Source organism: Capra hircus, chromosome 18 (assembly GCF_001704415.2).
Source record: "Capra hircus breed San Clemente chromosome 18, ASM170441v1, whole genome shotgun sequence".
Taxonomy (NCBI): Eukaryota; Metazoa; Chordata; class Mammalia; order Artiodactyla; family Bovidae; genus Capra; species Capra hircus.
The window spans coordinates 44,324,762-44,341,515 of record NC_030825.1 but is presented as its reverse complement, the minus strand read 5'-3'; the positions used below and the strand labels follow the sequence as shown (position 1 = coordinate 44,341,515).

General features: G+C 46.6%; 2 protein-coding genes across 4 annotated transcripts in view; one reads left to right on the top strand and one right to left on the bottom strand.

Annotated features, from left to right (window-relative positions):
* RGS9BP (regulator of G-protein signaling 9 binding protein) lies at nucleotides 10,680–13,138 on the bottom strand. The gene has a single exon (XM_018062262.1). The coding sequence runs from the start codon at nucleotides 12,367–12,369 to the stop codon at nucleotides 11,656–11,658; it is 714 nt and encodes a 237-aa protein (XP_017917751.1). The 5' UTR covers nucleotides 12,370–13,138; the 3' UTR covers nucleotides 10,680–11,655.
* ANKRD27 (ankyrin repeat domain 27) overlaps nucleotides 13,381–16,754 on the top strand; it is a 59,895-nt gene continuing 56,521 nt past the window's right edge. For 2 of the 3 annotated variants that reach the window (XM_018062261.1, XM_018062260.1), the window contains exon 1: nucleotides 13,381–13,523. The gene's annotated coding sequence lies outside the window, so the exon portion shown is untranslated. Of the gene's footprint in view, nucleotides 13,524–13,552; nucleotides 13,836–16,754 lie in introns of those variants that run through there. The other variant, XM_018062259.1, reaches the window with a different exon arrangement.

Here is a 16,754-nt window from a genome sequence, read left to right as displayed (position 1 = left end):
GGTGGCACTACTGGTAAAGAACCTGTCTGCCAGTGCAGAAGGCATAAGAGACATGGGTTTGATCCCGGGTCAGAAAGATCCCCTGGAAGAGGGCATGGCAACCCACTCCAGTATTCTTGCCTGGAGAATCCCACAGACAGAGGATTCTAACAGGCTAGTCCATAGGGTTGTATAGCGCCATACACAGTTGAAGTGACTTAGTGCAGAACACTTACAGACCATACTCATTGAGCCTCATTTTTAAACTATCATTCTAACATGGGATGTTTCCTGGGAGAGAATCCAGAGATGGCACCAGCTGTATTTAGGCTGATTTTTTTGTTATCATCATTTTCTAAAGATGCTGCTGCTGCTGCTAAGTCGATTCAGTTGTGTCCGGCTCTGTGTGACCCCATAAGATGGCAGCCCACCAGGCTCCCCCATCCCTGTGATTCTCCAGGCAAGAACACTGGAGTGGGTTGCCATTTCCTTCTCCAATGCGTCAAAGTGAAAGTGAAGTCGCTCAGTTGTGTCCGACTCAGTGACCCCATGGACTGTAGCCCACCAGGCTCCTCCATCCATGGGATTTTCCAGGCAAGAGTACTGGAGTGGAGTGCCATCGCCTTCTCCATCTAAAGATGCAAATACATGTATACTGACCACATCCCAGAGACAGGACCACATGTTTAGAAAAGCACACAGAGGGCGGGGAGCACACATATACTGGCAGATTGGGGTTTGGGGAGGTGGAGCCTGCCAAATTTCATCCATCTCAAGTCTCTTCATAGTCCACAGTTGGGGACCTTTCCCTTCTCTGCTTTCCCACTACATTTGGCTGTCTGCTCTGAGACAATCATTTCACAATCTATTGTAGAGATCAGGGTGGTACCCTGGAGCCTATGTTTTTACCAATCTCCAACCATCCAGGTCATTTCAGTGCTTTGAGCCATAGGAAGCCATAAACAGTGGTGACATGATTAAGTTTGTATCTTCAAAGGTCACGCTGACAACAGCATGATGACTCAATTGGATGGACTGTTCTGGAACCCCATGGAATGTGCTGGGGAAGCAATGATGAGGGTCTGAACTAGGAGAGTGGCTGTGAAGAGGGGGAGAGGTGGCAAGAGGGAATGATTTATTAGAGAGTATTTAGGAGGTAGAACTGTTGAATATGCAGAGCAAGGGAGAGGAGGGAATTAAAGGTTTATCGTGGGAGATTGGAAACTCAGCAGCTTCAAACAGTAAGCATTTACTATCTCACAGTTTCTGTGGATCAAGAGCATCTTCGCTGGGTGCTTCTGTCTCAGTATCTCCCATGAGACTGTGGTCAGCGTGTCAACCAGGATTTGACTAGGGGCTGGGGGATCCATTTCTACAATGGCTCGCTCATATGACTGTTGTCTAGAGGCCTCAGTTCCTCACCACATTGGCCTCTCCACAGGGCTGCCTGGATGTCTTCAAGACTTACTTGGTTATCAATGATTCAGAAGAGAGGAGGGAAGAAGTAAGAAGTTCCTTAGCTACAGAAGTCACACTCCACCACTTCCACAGTACCCTACTGTGACACTGGTCAGCTCGATTCTGTATGGAAGGGGACCGCATAAAAACACCAGGAGGTAGGGATCATTGGTGGTCATCTTGGAGGCTAGCTACTGTTATGCCCAGATTGGCCAGAGTTATCATCTCTCTGATTGGCCAGAGTTACCATCTCTCTGATTGGCCAGAGTTACCATCCCCCGGAAGCCCGGGAAGCATGACTCAGGAATTGTTTCTGGCTTAGTGCACCTCTCTGAACCTGTCATGGCTCTGGTGAGGTTGTAACAGCTACAACAGTGGATAAAAAACCATCTAAGCATTAGGAGAAAAAAGGTAAATTCCTCTATAGTCTTTGAATCAAAATCTAGAAGCATAAGGGAAAAGATTGATCAATTTGACACATGATGCATATTTATAACTTTATTATGACAACAGATACCATAAGTAAGTCCACGATGCAATAAACTGAGAAAATTATTGCGTTTCACAAAGGATTGAGAGAAAAAATGGAGAAGAAAAAAAACCTCATGGGACTTCCCTACTGCTCCAGTGGTTGAGACCACCGAGTGGTGCGCCTTCCAAGGCAATGGACTCACGTTCAGTGCCTGGTCCAGGAAACTAACACCCTACATACCACGGAGCAACTAAGCCCTCGAGCTATACCTAGAGAGAAGCCTGTGTGCTGCAACTAAGACTGAAAGCCGCCGAAAAAGTAAATATTAAGAAAGGAAAAACCTCCAATTGTGTAGTGGGCAAGAGATATGGAAAGACAGTTCACTGTGATCTGTAGGTTTAAGGTCACACATGCAGCAGGTGTTAGAATGTCTCCAGGCCTATCGGCACATCCTCCGGGTGCCCGGCCTGGCGCTGTTCTGCCAGGAGCATAGTGTTCTACCCCAGGCCTGACAGTAAGTGTACACTACTACTACTAAGTCACTTCAGTCGTGTCCGACTCTGTGCGACCCCATAGACGGCAGCCCACCAGACTTCCCCGTCCCTGGGATTCTCAAGGCAAGAACGCTGGAGTGGGTTGCCATTTCCTCCTCCAATGTATGAAAGTGAAAAGCGAAAGTGAAGTCGCTCAGTTGTGTCCAACCCTCAGCGACCCCATGGGCTGCAGCCTTCCAGGCTCCTCTGTCCATGGGATTTTCCAGGCAAGAGTACTGGAGTGGGGTGCCATTGCCTTCTCCAGTAATATCACAGTGACCTGAATATGCCTATAATTTTTTTTTAAAAGTAAATTTTCTCAGGGCCAACCAGTTAGAGTCTTGTAGTAGAGAAATTTACCAAGGTAACCACGAACTGGACACAGGTAATTGGCCACAGACCCAACAACTGAATTAATTTCTAAAACTAGCATAGGATCAGGCCCATGATAGAAAAGCATTTGATTTATATGCTAAGGTCTAAGAAGTCAAGAAAACATAAATGATCATACGAATCAGGTCCAGCATCTTGGGGAAGCTGTCTACCTCTGATGTCATCGTCTTCTCATCCTGGTGTAGTGTAGTTTCTCCTGATAAAAAAGTCCTTCCATCCAGGTTGAAGACAGTCCCTTAAATTATGTCTTTTACTAATCCTGGTTGCAGGTCATGAGATATCTGATATTCATCCAAAGATAGATTACTGAGATGAGCTTCAGAAATAAACTTAGGGTGTTCTTTAAGAATTCAATTAAATTTTACATTAATATCACATAACAGCAAAGAACTATCTAAGAGATGAGTCTTACTAGATGCAGACCTCCATTAACAAACTAGGATTTAACATTTTTTGAAATATCTTTTTCTCCCTAGAGTTACCCTCATTTTTATCAAATATAACCAAATTAAGGCTAGTTTGTTCGCAAAATAAGTCTGTTCTCACTAATTTTGGTCTGATGATTTATATAACCATAGTTGATTGTAGACTTTTTATTTTGCTGAAACATTTATAGAGTCTCAGGCTGACCTTTTAAAATAAAACAGGGCTGGGAAACTCACACCAAAGGCTTATCACAGATTTTGCCTAACAAATCTAGGTGAATTCTTCCCTTTTTAAGTTCTCAAAAATTTCTTGAGATTTTTGAACCCGTGAGATAACCTTCCTAACTCATCTGATAAACTTACTGGAAACCTAAGAATTTCCAATTTTTGGAGGAGTCAGATAGAAAATATAATTGTTTTGTTTATAACGTTTAATTTTACCAAAGTATTGCCATAATTAGCTTGAGAGGAAGGTTTTCCCTTACTCCCTGAAAACATAAGATTCAAACCTGTAATTTTTCAGATAGAAACCATGAAAGTTATAAGCATATTTGCTGGTTCATTCAGTCCTTTTGTTAACGTTTGTGAAGTCATCAAGTTTTCCATTAGAATACCAGGACATATTAGAATGTTAAGAACTCCATATAATTTCTAGGATATCTGTATTAGTAATTTTACCATATATTATAACATGAGTGGATTTATTACTCATGTGGTAGTCTTTTTCATGCAATTTAACCAACCAAATAAACACAGTTTAATATCTCTCTTTGGGATGTTCCAGGGGCCCTCTGAAGCACCCCAAAGTTAGCTAGAGGTCAAAAGAACTTCAAAAGAATTCTATTTAGGAAGTTTTATCAAAAAGATCAATCAAAAGGGTTTAGAACTTTGATCAGATTTAGTTGCTGGGTGTATCATTTAGCTTGTTGATATGTCACAATGGGAGTAAATACCAAGGCTCGAGGTCTAGTGAAAGTCAGCTCCGCCATCTTGGACCTAGTTGGCTCTAACCAGTTTTTTCTTATGGCTGTGTCATTCCTAACAAAATCAATTTATCTAACTAATTGTAATCCAATTTTAGAAAATCCGGATCATGTATAACTCTTTTGAATATTTTTCATACCTTTTTTTACTGAAAACACACTTCCTACTTTCCTACACTTTCCAGGAAGTGTACACAGTCATCCCCTATTAGAGTTGGCGCCGTTCTGCCAAGAGCATAGTGTTCTACCCCAGGCCTGACAAATCTAGGTGAATTGGAAATTGAGGATATGGAAATTGAGGTCAGGGAGATTAATGAACACCTTCAATAAGAATGGATCAGAATTCAGGGGTACACAGCCATTCGCTATTAGAGTTGGCAGTTCCCATGTGCCACGTGATCACAAAAGATGAGTCACTTTGTTTATGACAATGGTTGCTTACTTTAGAGGACACTTGACTCTCGGTTCTTATGTTTCACTTGTCTGATCCTTCCCAGCTATCTTTATGATAATACATGACCTCATTTGATTTATCATGACAGACCTGATCCTGAAAGAAAAAAAAAAAGACTTCCCAAACATGTCATGCTGTTTGTTACCCATAGCTATCTACTTCAGTGAGCCTGAATTCACTTCTGTTGTTTGTTATTTATCAGGTTTTTCCATGGGAAAAGAAAGGAAGAGCCTATGCGTGGCTAGCCATGGAGAGATGACTTCAGCTTGGAGAATCAACCGGAGGCAGGAGAGTGTGTTCAGCCTGCCCGGAAATGAAGCCGTCATTGTGATTAAATGAGATTCACCTGTGAGTGATCGGCACCATCCAGTGCACCAAGAATCACCACATAAAAATGATTTCTCGGAATGCTTTTTGAGAAGAGTTTTTAAAAGGTTCATGTTTTCTCAAAAATGCATCAATTCCATTAAGGCGACAGTCTGGAAAAGGCAACACTGTGGGACAGAAATCTGATCAGTGGTTGCCAGATTTGAGGGTGAGAGGCAAGGATTGCCTGCAGAAGACAGGAGGGGACTTTAGGGTGGTAATGAAAACATTCTATATCTTGGTTGCAGTGGTGATTACATGGTTGTATATATTTGTCAGAACTCAGAAAACTGCACACCTCAGAAGGGTGAGTGTTACTCTATTAAAATTATCTTAATAAGTTTCACTTTAAAAATGTACAGATTCAAACTTCTAGATAACCTAAATTTCCTTCTATAAACTTGACCGTTTTATTACATACCTTCTCTCATTTGACATGCTTATCAAGTTTTAAATTTCAGATTGGTTTGTAGCAGATTTCACCTAAATTATAGGAAGTTAGTATTTTCATATGTATTGATTCTTCTGCCCAGTCATTCCATTTTAGGCAGCCAATATTTATTGAGCCTAGTGCCAGAAAAAAAAATCTTACCTCAATATGACTATGGGCCTTCCCTGGTGGTCTACTGGTTATGGATCTGCCTGCCAATGCAGGGAACACTGGTTTGATCCCTGGTCCAGGAAGACCCCACATGCCTCGGAGCAACTAAGGCCTTGTGCCACAGCTGCTGAGCCTGAGTGCTGCAAGTACTGAAGCGCATGCACCTAGAGCCGGTGTTCCACAAGAGAAGTCCCTGCAGTGAGAAGCCCACCCCCTGAAGAAGCGTAGCCCGTGCTCGGGGGCAACTGGAGAAAGCCCGTGCAGCAACAAAGACTTAGCATTGTCAATACCCACTAACACAGTCAATACCCCATGAAGTCATCATCATCATCGAACTCAGTTGCCTCCGACTCTTTTGCGACCCCATGGAATGTAGCCCACCAGGCTCCTCTGTTCATGGGATTTTCCCAGCAATAATACTGGAGTAGGTTGCCATCTCCTCCTTCAAGGGGATCTTCCCTACCCAGGGACTGAGCCTGTATCTCCTGCATTGGCAGATGGATTCACCACTGAGTCACCTGGGAATCCCACCCTATGAAGTATACCCAATTATTACTCCCATTGTAAGGATATGGAAATTGAGGTCAGGGAGATTAATGAACACCTTCAATAAGAATGGATCAGAATTCAGGGGTACCCCAGATTCTGTAGTCAGTGTTCCTAACCTCGATGCTATTGTCTTGATAATACATTTTCTGTGTGCACCCGAAGCTGACTCATGTATGGCAAAAACCACCACAATATTGTAAAGTAATTATCCTCCAATTAAAATTAATTAATTCAAGAAAAAACATGCTTCTGATTCCCTGTGGGTAAGATTCTGAAAGTTCTGCTTTGCCTGTTTGTGGTTCCTGGTGGGGTAGGGGTGTGTGTTCTGAAATCATTTCTCATTAAAATTGAGACCCTAACTGTTAAAATTTATATTTTAATAACTAACCATAGGAGCATTCAAACTTTATTGTAAAAACAATATAACAATATTAAATACAAATATATTGAAAAAATACCATTTATAATCCCACCAAACATTAACAAACATTTTCATTTATGTATATTTCTTCATAGATCTTCTCTATGTGCCTGACACATACCTACAAACAAAAGACATTCAAATTTGCTTTCTGGGGACTTGGTCCAGTCCATGCTCCCAGTGCAGGAGGCCTAAGTTCCATCCCTGGTCAGGGAACTAGATCCAACATACTGCAATTAAGAGTTTGCGTGCTGCAATTAAAGATCCTGCATGCCACATCCTGAATGCCACAACCAAGACCCAGCACAACCAAATAAATAAGTATTTTAAAAATTGCTTTCCTGACAACAGCATGTTAAAAGGACTCTTAAAAATTATTTTGTCAACAGGAGTTTTCATGTGTCTTATTAACATTTGTCATATAAGCCTTAAGGTTATAAAATTCTAAATTCAAACACCACAGAAGGAGGATGCTGAAGATCTCAAAGTACTGCAATGAAAACACCCAGAATCCTCTTTGGAGTAGGAAAGTAAATGAAATGAAAATAAGTAAATCCTCTTTGGAAATGAAAATAAGTAAATTAAAGAGAGGAATGCTTTTACATAAATCTACCCAGTGCTCATGGATGCAGGGCGTGTAGTCAGTTCCTGCACCTTTGGTCAGTTCCTAAGAGCTAAAGGAACAGTATTTGAACGTGACTCTGATCTGTGTTGACCACAGCCAAATAGTGTTCATATGCAGGTCTACTGTTCTTCCTGGATTCCATCTTCCATGAAAAGAAGAGTATGACTGTATTGTAGAAAAACACCTGGAGATTTATAATCCTGACATCCTTCTGAACATCTCTTTATGTAATGAAATCTGTGAAGTATAAATATGTTGACCAGGAAATTCACTTCAATTTAAATGTACATGAAGAAGATTAAGAATAACTTAAAATATCATAATAGTTGATAGCTGAATCATTGGAGGGTGCCTTTTTCAGCAAAGTTCTGAATGCTGCATGTTATCTTCCTGCATTACAGGTGGATTCTTTACCAGCTGAGCCACAAGGGAAGCACCTTTAAATTATTAATAACCATTTTAGTTAGAAGCATCATTCAAACAGTAGATACAAAGCCTTTTACTTCCAACTAGTGATGCCACATACAAAACAGCCCATGGTGTGCTAGTTTCCCAGCGTCAGGTAGGCAATGCCATTACGGTTCAGAGGGTACAGGGCAGTTACAGAAAAGGATTCTCCAAGACTCCATGACAAACTATGGGATTTCACATCTATAATTTACCAGAATCAGTTTAGGTTGCTGGGTAAAACCAAATGTTTAATAAACACTAGGCCTTCTTGGATTTAGAGTCTGAATTTAAAATTCTAATCTAAATACTATAAATAAGTAGCATTTTTACACACTTGTGATAGACGAACATCACAGTAAGCTTAGTTCATTCTGATTTTTAAAATTCATATGAAAGTTTACCACCAGACTAAGTTTAGACAAACTGTAAGATTCCATTTCAATATGCACCAAAACCAACAATAACAACCCCTCGCCACCCCACCCCTCCCCCAAAAAAAGCCCCAAATAAATCTTCCCTGTCTAACTACATTCTGTTAAATGTTTTGGGGTTCACCAGTCAGGACCCTCTGATTTCACAGATGAGGGAAGGGAGACACAGGGACGTCAGTGACCTGTCTGAGGTACTTGGAGAGAAAGGCAGAGCCCTGCCCGCTGCAACTGGTATGGCCTGGTAGGAGGAGGCACTCCCCGAAGGAATACAGGTCAGTCCTATACTCCTGCCTTACAGGCTCACACTTTGGGGCTTGCACCCTTAACAAACACTCATTACAGAACAGAGAACTGCATCCTAAAAATCAACTGTCTAGCTAAAAAAAAAAAAAAAAAATGTATGAACGTGCATGTTGAAAAAAATGCAGCATGATCAGGGTTCTCATGCAACCCAGAACTCTCTTTCAACCCAAACTGCTTTTCAGTCATTCGACATCATGCATCTCTTATGTAGCTTACTGTAAACCTTAGGCAAATCATGAATTTTATGTTCTAATTTGACTTGCCAAAAATATTTTCTCTTGTGGCATTTAAAAGCATACATTCTTAGAGTACATAAAAAACAATTTGCTGGGCATTTCTTCTTCTATAAACATTGTTCTGTTCTTTTTTTCTAATAGGAAGAGTTGAAAGTTCCCATGATAAGTGTGTTGACATTATGAATTCTTGTCATACCAGTATCAGATAAAGCTGTGCTATTTTCCCAAAAGAGATGCCAGGTATATTTTCTCTTACAGGTATTTAACATATGATAGATTTATCAATATAATAGCACTTAATTTTTGAGGTGAAGACCTATCCTTTCACTTGTATCTTTAATTTAGGAAAGTTGACTCTAACACTGACCATACCCTATATACCCTCTATTAAATATTTGTAATTTTTTAATCACTTGTATCATAGTATAAGATCATACCAAATGTTTTAAGAAAATTAATGACTTTGATATCCAACCTCTAAATTGAATCAGGCTTCTACCAGAAAACAACCTCTTGAATTATACAGAGAAATGAGATCAGGGAGATATTGTTATAGGGCAGCCTATTGCTCAAGCAGAAGGTGCTTGCATCACAGAGCAAAAAGTTCTATTAGGCAATGTTATAACCCCAAATAATGCCAAATATTATGAATATTTAACAAAGAGGTGTTTAGGTTAACAGAGCCACAGGATAAATACCTTCATTCTAATTCAGCTTTTTTGGTGTGTGTACAGTACTTTATCACTGATTTCAGTGAGCAGTGGATTCTCAGAACCAGGTACACATCTGATTGCACGTGTAAGTAAATACTCAAGGATCTGTCAAGTGGATGGAAAGAGTGAAAATAAAGACATTCGCTTGTTCCAATTGCCCTCTATGGATTACACAACTTCTACACTTGATCTTAGCCAAAAGGCTGAGAAGTGATGACTACACAGCTTCTAACGGGTTGTTTCTATAACAGATTCTGATGAATCATGAACCAAAACACCTTAAAAGAACAAAGAGTCACAATTTTATAGATCAAAGAATATATTTAGGGCTTGGTTTTTAGGGATATTTTCCAACAGTGGGTCACAATATGCCCCAGCCTGAGAGACGTGAGGTGACAGAGTCCATGCTATATCCCAGGTGGATGAGAAAGAGGGGAGTTAGAAAACTTCCTATGTCATTTTTGAAGGTATCCTGGGAAGGCAGGTGTAAAAAGAAATTGACATGGCCCAATTCAGATTCACCCAGACTGGATGAAGCAGGAGGAGTTCCTTTTATTAGTTATTGTTGCAGAACTCTTAATCAGCTTATGATTTTGTGGATCTTTTAAAACCATTTTCACAGAAACACACAAACAGGTCCTATGGTTTAACTATCTGTGTGTTGAGGAGTGGGACTGGGTTAGCGAGGCTGGGAGGGTGGTCTGTAGGACTGAGCTCTTGGGACTGATATTTACTTTTGACCCTTGGCCCTTCAAACTGCCCTGTGAAACACTACCCATTCCCTCCTCCCGGTCCCCTTTCTCCCTTCTGGGGTAAAAAAGAGAAAAAAAAATTCTTTTCACTTTTCAGCCAAATCAATCTCTGGGTTTTATTCCAAATTATCTATAGAGTTAAATGCATCTGTTTTCTCAGCCTTTCTTCCCCAGAAATGCTCTCTCTGAACCACAGGTGGGGAGTTGGTGGTACTGCTCAGGCAAATTCCAGCCTGGGACCTAGGGTGTTTTTCACATTTCCTTATTTATTGCCACAAAGAAGCTAGGGCCACTTAACTTCTGTCATCTACACCTGTGGTTCCAATAGTTTATGCTATGATCTCCTGCCTTAAGAAGACAGATTTTCAAAATAAATGAGATGTTTGTTTAGCAATCTAAGTATTTAAGTAAAGACATCATGTAATGATTCATTGGCAACTGTATGAACTCGTGGCCAAATGTCTTTTACAAAAAATCAGCTTTGATAGTACACAATGTGGTTATATGATTTTTTTAAACATAAGATTTTTTTTTAAAAAATCTCCTAAATTTTGAAGTTAAAGCTGTTACGTTCTAACCTAGTCTCAGGGCTGATTGGCTCAAAACCTCTGAGCCCAGTGATGTCATTTGACCCTCTCAGGGGGTGTCCAGGTCAGGGAGTTGTGCAGCTCCCTCCAAAGCCAGCTCTCCTACTGGCTAGCAAGCAAATTCCAAGGGATAGTTAGGATTAAGGGCTCCAAAGAGGATTCCCCAGCCCTCCCCCAAAGGAGGATCAAAAACTCTGGTCTAGTTCTGGAACAAAAATAAGCCCCAGTCAAGGAGAAAGTGCTTGTATGGATAGACTGCGTCCCTTCCCAAAGCTTGTGTCCCACCCAGGGAGTCATTTTCAGTAGGCAAGTAGGTGCAGAAGTGTGTAATCCTGTCCTATAAGAACACACATTCTCCTAAGCTTAGGCCCCAAAGGATGAAGGTAATAAAAACTGCTCACATCTTATTACCATTTGCTTTCTTGTTCCAGGAAACAAAAGCAACACACACAAACACAAAACAGCGCCCTCACCTCACACTTCATTTCACCCCATCCTCTTTCCAAACTGTCTCTCTTCGAGAATGGGAATCACCCGCAGGGGTGGGGGCACCAAGCTCAGCCTCAGCGTAAACACGCCCCAGCAGCACAGGCGGTAACGTATTAACTGGGAAGAATCTCAGGTCACTGAGAACGGTTTTCTATTAATAGGGGATAAAGCTCTTGCATACATTAGCGATAATGCCCTGGTGGCCCGCGCAAAATTAACTCCTCCCGGGCCAGCAAGAGGTAAGCCACGTTCTGCCCAGGCAGATGTGTGCTTGAAACACGCGTACAAACATACCCGTTACACACACTGTGCTTTAGAACCGCTCCCCTTAAACATGCCAGACCCATTCCCATCCCTAGTCCAGGGGGTTGCAGACGTTCTCCAGGGGTGTCTCCGGAGAGGGGTTGGTGGAGGCGGGGGCCCGTCGGGTACGGGTCAGCTCAGCTTTGCCACGCACACAGCCAAGGCCACAGCCGCCAGCAGCACTGCGCTGAAGATGGTGGCCACCTTGGCCTTGCTCAGGTCGCAGGGCCCAGTGCGCTGTTCTACCGACACGCCGCCCACCGAGGAGACGCCGGCACTGGCGCTGGACAGGAGCTCGGCACCTGCCGCCTGCCGGGCCTGCACCGTCCAGCGGGGCACGTTGACCTTCATCTCCATATCCTGGATCATTTCGCCCACCTGAAGGATCTCCCGCTCCAGCTGGTGCAGGTCTTCCACGTCGAAGTCGCGATGCGCCTCGTGCCGCAGGCTGCGGGCGCTCAGGGCGCGCGCCGCTACGCCGGTCGCGCCGCCTTCCACCCCTGTGCGCACCAGCGGCCGGCGCGGCGCCTGCAGCGGAAACTCAGTGCTCAGGGCCAGTGCACGCCGCATGTCGGCTTCCAACAGGTCCAGGCAGCCGGAGAAGGCCACCCAGAGGCGCTCGAATTCGGCGCGCTCCTCGGCGCCCAGGCTCCGGTCGCGCAACGGGGCTGTCAGCCCGACGCGGATGGCCACCGCCAGCTCCTGCGCCTTCTGGCGCGTCTTCTGCAGCTCCTCTCGCAGGTTCTGGGAGTCTGCGGAGCCTCCGATGGTCAGCACCAGGTGGTGGTAGCATGCGGTCGCCTTATTAAGCGCGTCCAGTAGCGCTTTGCACTCCTCCTTCGCCATGGCGCTGCTCTCCCGCGCAGCCCGGCCGCCTGCGCCCCTCTCACCTTCACCCACTCAGCGCAGCAGTATGCAGCCAGCCTCGACGGCGTTCCTCGGCCGGACGGCCCGAGCACTCCTCATGGCCCGAGAGGAGCTTGGCGCTGCCGCTGCTCAGGGTCCACGACAGGCGCTTCCGCTGACCGGGTTTGCCATTCCCTCATCCATCCACCCCAGGTGCGCTCCTAGTCACACGCCGAATCTCTGCGCAGCCCTTGCCTCCACGGTAGCACCTGCGAAGCCCGTGTTGAAGTCCCCATCCTCCTCCCTTGCCGTCGCCAGGGCTAGCGGGCCGCTGAGCAGCTCGCTCCAGGCGCCTTAAGGGCAGCGGTGTCGGGTTTCTTAGGATCCGCCCACCCCCGCCCTTCCTCGCTGGGCGCTCCCATCCCTTGGACAAGGGATAGGCGGGGCCCTGCGCGGGGAGGTCACGTGCAGGTCCCCCCCTCTACCCCTCCTCTGCACCCTATTACAGTCTGGAATATTAACGCTCAGCAGACCCAACCCTCCTCTGTTTTTGAGAAGGGGAAACTGAGGCTCAGATTTAAAAGGGAGGAGGAGGATCAAGCTCACGCCACGTGCATGTAAGTGATGGGGCTACAACCCAGCGGCTCTGACTCTTAGACCCAGCCAGCGACGGAAGTAGTATGCTTCGTAGGACTGGACACCCCTGTCCTCCAAACCGAGTAGTAAAGGGCAATCTGCGGGGCGGGAAGGCTGCCGTATCTCCCCATCCTAGTCCAGCCCGCTTTCCAGCAACAGAGCTTGGACCCCACCCCTTGTGTCAGATGTGTTTTTCGGCCCCGCCCCCTCCCGTTCCAGGCAGGCGCAGTCGATGGCTCTGGGCAGGTCCAGACTGAATAGGAAGTGTTGCTTGCCTCCTGAGCCCCACCCCTGGCTGGGCGGGCTCAATGATTGCTCTGCGCACGCGTCACTCTGAATAAAGACAGCTTCTCATTGGACTGACCAGAGTCCTGGGGGTGCGACTCCGCCCAACGAGGGTGGGCGGTGCAGCAGTTCTGCCGCATCGGGGTGGTGGGCCCTGAGGTCTCTACCGAGGGGCCGGGAGGTTTCGGCGCCACTCCAGGAAGGGCGGGGAGTGAAACTATGTAGCCTTTTAAGTAAGTGTCTTCCCTCCTGTCTCCTCCCGCGCCTCCCTTCCCTCGGGACGGCGGCGCCTCTGGGCTCAGAGGCCGGGCGGGGCCTCAGAGAGGAGAAGGGGGAGGGGCTCTTTCGTCGGCCGGCGCCCCAAGCTGGGCCGGCTGTCCCCAGGAGGCCCCCGAGGCCTGGGCCCATCGCGGAGTGGACTGCCGCGCCCGCGCTCTCCAGCTCCAGTCCGCAGCCTGGCTCGCTCTGCCCCTCGTGTGTGTTTGCGGGTCCAGGGGTGGGGTTGGCGAAGAGTGCGCCCTCTGACCCCCGCGGCATCTGTACAGGTTAGCAGTCTGGGATCCCAGGAGCTCAGACTTGGGGGCAATAATAGTCAGGGCCGTCGCTCACGGGCTGGGTGGCTTCTGCGGTTTAAAGGAGGCCTGGCGGGGCGGGTGGAGGGGGGTGGGGCTGTGGATGGGAGGCTGTGGATAGGGGTGCGGATCCTCGAGCCGGGCTGTCGTGGTCCCCGTGGTGATGGAGGCGCTGGGGGGAGAGGAGGGAATCCCTGCTAGCCTGCCTCTCATGGGGTGGGGGTCTCCTCTTCCAGCTGGGTTAAGATTACCCCGGGAAAACTATGAAGCACCAAGCGGTGTTCTGGATTCTGAGTCTGTTCAGTTCTTTTCGTTGAATATGGACTGCCCATTGGCGCGTGAGCAAGGCCATGCGGCTCTGGCCGCCCCTGGAGGTGCTGGGGACGTGGGCGCTTGCGATCGTGCAGGGCCACGGGGAGCAAGTGGCGCGTCTTCTTTGAGGATTTAGGACATTCAGGAAATGAGGCGCAGAAGAAACTGTAGGGGACTCCTAGTTTGCCTTGGGGCTGGAATTTTCCAAGTTTTGTGGGTTTCCGGAAGAGAGACCCCTATTTTGATTAAGTAATGCACCCTTCCACCAGCTCTAGAGAGGAGCAGCAGATGTTAGCAGGATATTTACATTTCCAGGCCCCTTGCCAGGTTTGGCATTGAGGTAGCCGGCCACGCCTGCAACCCCGTCCAGAGCGCTGGGTTCGGGGATCTCTGTTGCAGAAGTCTGCCCTTTAATTGGTTGTTTCAGTGGTGATACTGTGGCCCTTGGCCGTCTCAGCCACCTATGGGCCAAATGGGGCCTTGACAGAGAAAGAGTAGTTTCTAGGATAAAATGGGTAGAAGGGAGGAGAACCCATCTCTTCTGGGAGCTTTGTGGACAGCAGGAGATGAAGCTGCAGAGGTGGGCAGGAGGCCAGGAATAAGAGGGCCTCCATGCCAAGCAGAGAAGTTGAGAGTGCATCTGATAGGGAGTGGAGTAGTCCCACCCAGGTCTCAGTGTTGGAAAAATCCAACACTGGATCTTTCAGGTGGACAGGTTTGTGGTAGATCAAAGGTCAAGGCCTGAAGGCCTGCGGGGGAAATGCAAGATAGGAGCAGAAACAGATAGGTCTCACAAGTCCTGGTGGCGGAAAAGCATACGGGGCCCTGAAGCTGAGTGCACGTCCGCGGTGAGTTCTTCTCACCCGGTCTTGTCATCTGCGATAATCCCTCCCGGCAGCACCGCTGGGAGGGCAGCAGTAGTGTTTGCCTAGGGCCTGGGCTCCAGGTTCCTCATTGTGCGTCCTGTGCCTCTTGGACTCTGTTGCTCTCATGAGGGCAGGTGCTGGGGTTTTGTTCTACACATGTTGGCCTGTTAGTGTCTTTTCTTTTTCCAATGTGGACCTGATCGTGGCCAGGCAGCAGTAAGCGGTGGCACGAAATGAGATCTTGATTTCCTAGCCAGGAATCAAACCTGGGTAGCCTGGATGAAAACCAGGAATCCTAGCCACCAGAACAGCAAGCACTAGATGTTGGAAGCTGTTGTCCCCTGGACCTCTGCCCCCAGTGAAAAATTCATTTCTCGAGGAGCCAAAAATGTAAATGGAGGTGCAAAGTTTACTACTAGAGACAAAGCATAACAACAAGTGGGAAAAAGCACAGAGAAACTGTTTAGTTAAGACAGAAGCGAGACGGAGATGCACACCCAGAGAGGAAGGGTGTGCACGTCCCCCCTCATGAGGAAGGGCACAGAACAGAGGCAATTGTCATTTATATAGGATGGTTCTTCCGATTTTAGATTTTAGTATCTGTAGTATCTGTGTTGCTGAAGCGAGCACAGGACAGTTCTTCAGGGTCTTTGTTTACCTTTAGCCAATTATCTGGTTTCTTTTTCCACACCTGACCTGCCCTAGGACCCTCCCCAGCATGTGTGCAGAACTTTTTTCCAGGATGGATTCTGGCCCAGAGGTCTGTGGGATGCCCTTAACATCACATGTTTTGGGGTGGTGCCCCCTCCTTTTTGACCCCCAAGGAGCCTTTCTGCACATGTGAAATGTCTCCCTTGGCCCAAGAATGGGAAATACCTGATCTTTTAACAGGATTTAGTCTCACTCTGCCCCTGCCATAAACATGCCCGATGTCTGGTTATTTACCCGATTCCTGTTGCTGGTTTTTATATCGAGGTGTAGATCTCGCAATATAGACAGGAGTCTGGTCATAAATATGTCATCCTGGAGCCCGTTTGTCTCTTGCTTCAGGAAATATAAACAGGGGGCTGGTGATGAATGTCAGGCGTGGAGCTCATCTTCTTCCCACCCTAGGAGGTGTGAATAGGAGGCCAGTTGTAAATACTTAGCCTGGAGCCCATCTGTCTCCTCTTCAGTTTTTAAAGTCTTTATTGAATTTGTTACAATATTGCTTCTGTTTTGTGTTTTTTATTCTTTTTGGCCCTGAGGCATGTGGTATCTTCGCTCCTCGGCCAGGGATCGGACCTGCACCCCCTGCATTGGAAGGCAATGTCTTAGCCACTGGATCACCAGGGGATACCACTGTTAGTGTTTGAGTCAGGGCTCTCCAGGGCTCTCCTTCTGTTTATGAAGGGCCAGGGTTAGGCTGGTGTCCAGTAATTTCCTCCTTCTCTAGAGGAGCAGGGGAATGTGACCATGTGATGCTAGATACCAGATCTAGAAAGGGTTTAGACCCGAAGAGTCAGACATGGTTTGCCCTGAGCCTGCTTCCATGTCCGAGAGTGCTGAGAAGTGGTCTGTGGTGCTCCTGCCCTCCTGCCCGAGGGAGTTTGGTCCTGGTGGCTCCCCTGCATTTCCAGGGACAGGGGGTGGAGTGGCTTTCTGAGGGGTAGTTGTGTTCCTCCAAACTTCCCTGCTTCCAGCCCTGAGGCCTTCTCTCCTACTGTGAGGCCCC

Bases quoted from the DNA above. Each gene is read 5' to 3' on its own strand.
- RGS9BP (XM_018062262.1), bottom strand. From the start codon at position 12,369: ATGGCGAAGGAGGAGTGCAAAGCGCTACTGGACGCGCTTAATAAGGCG.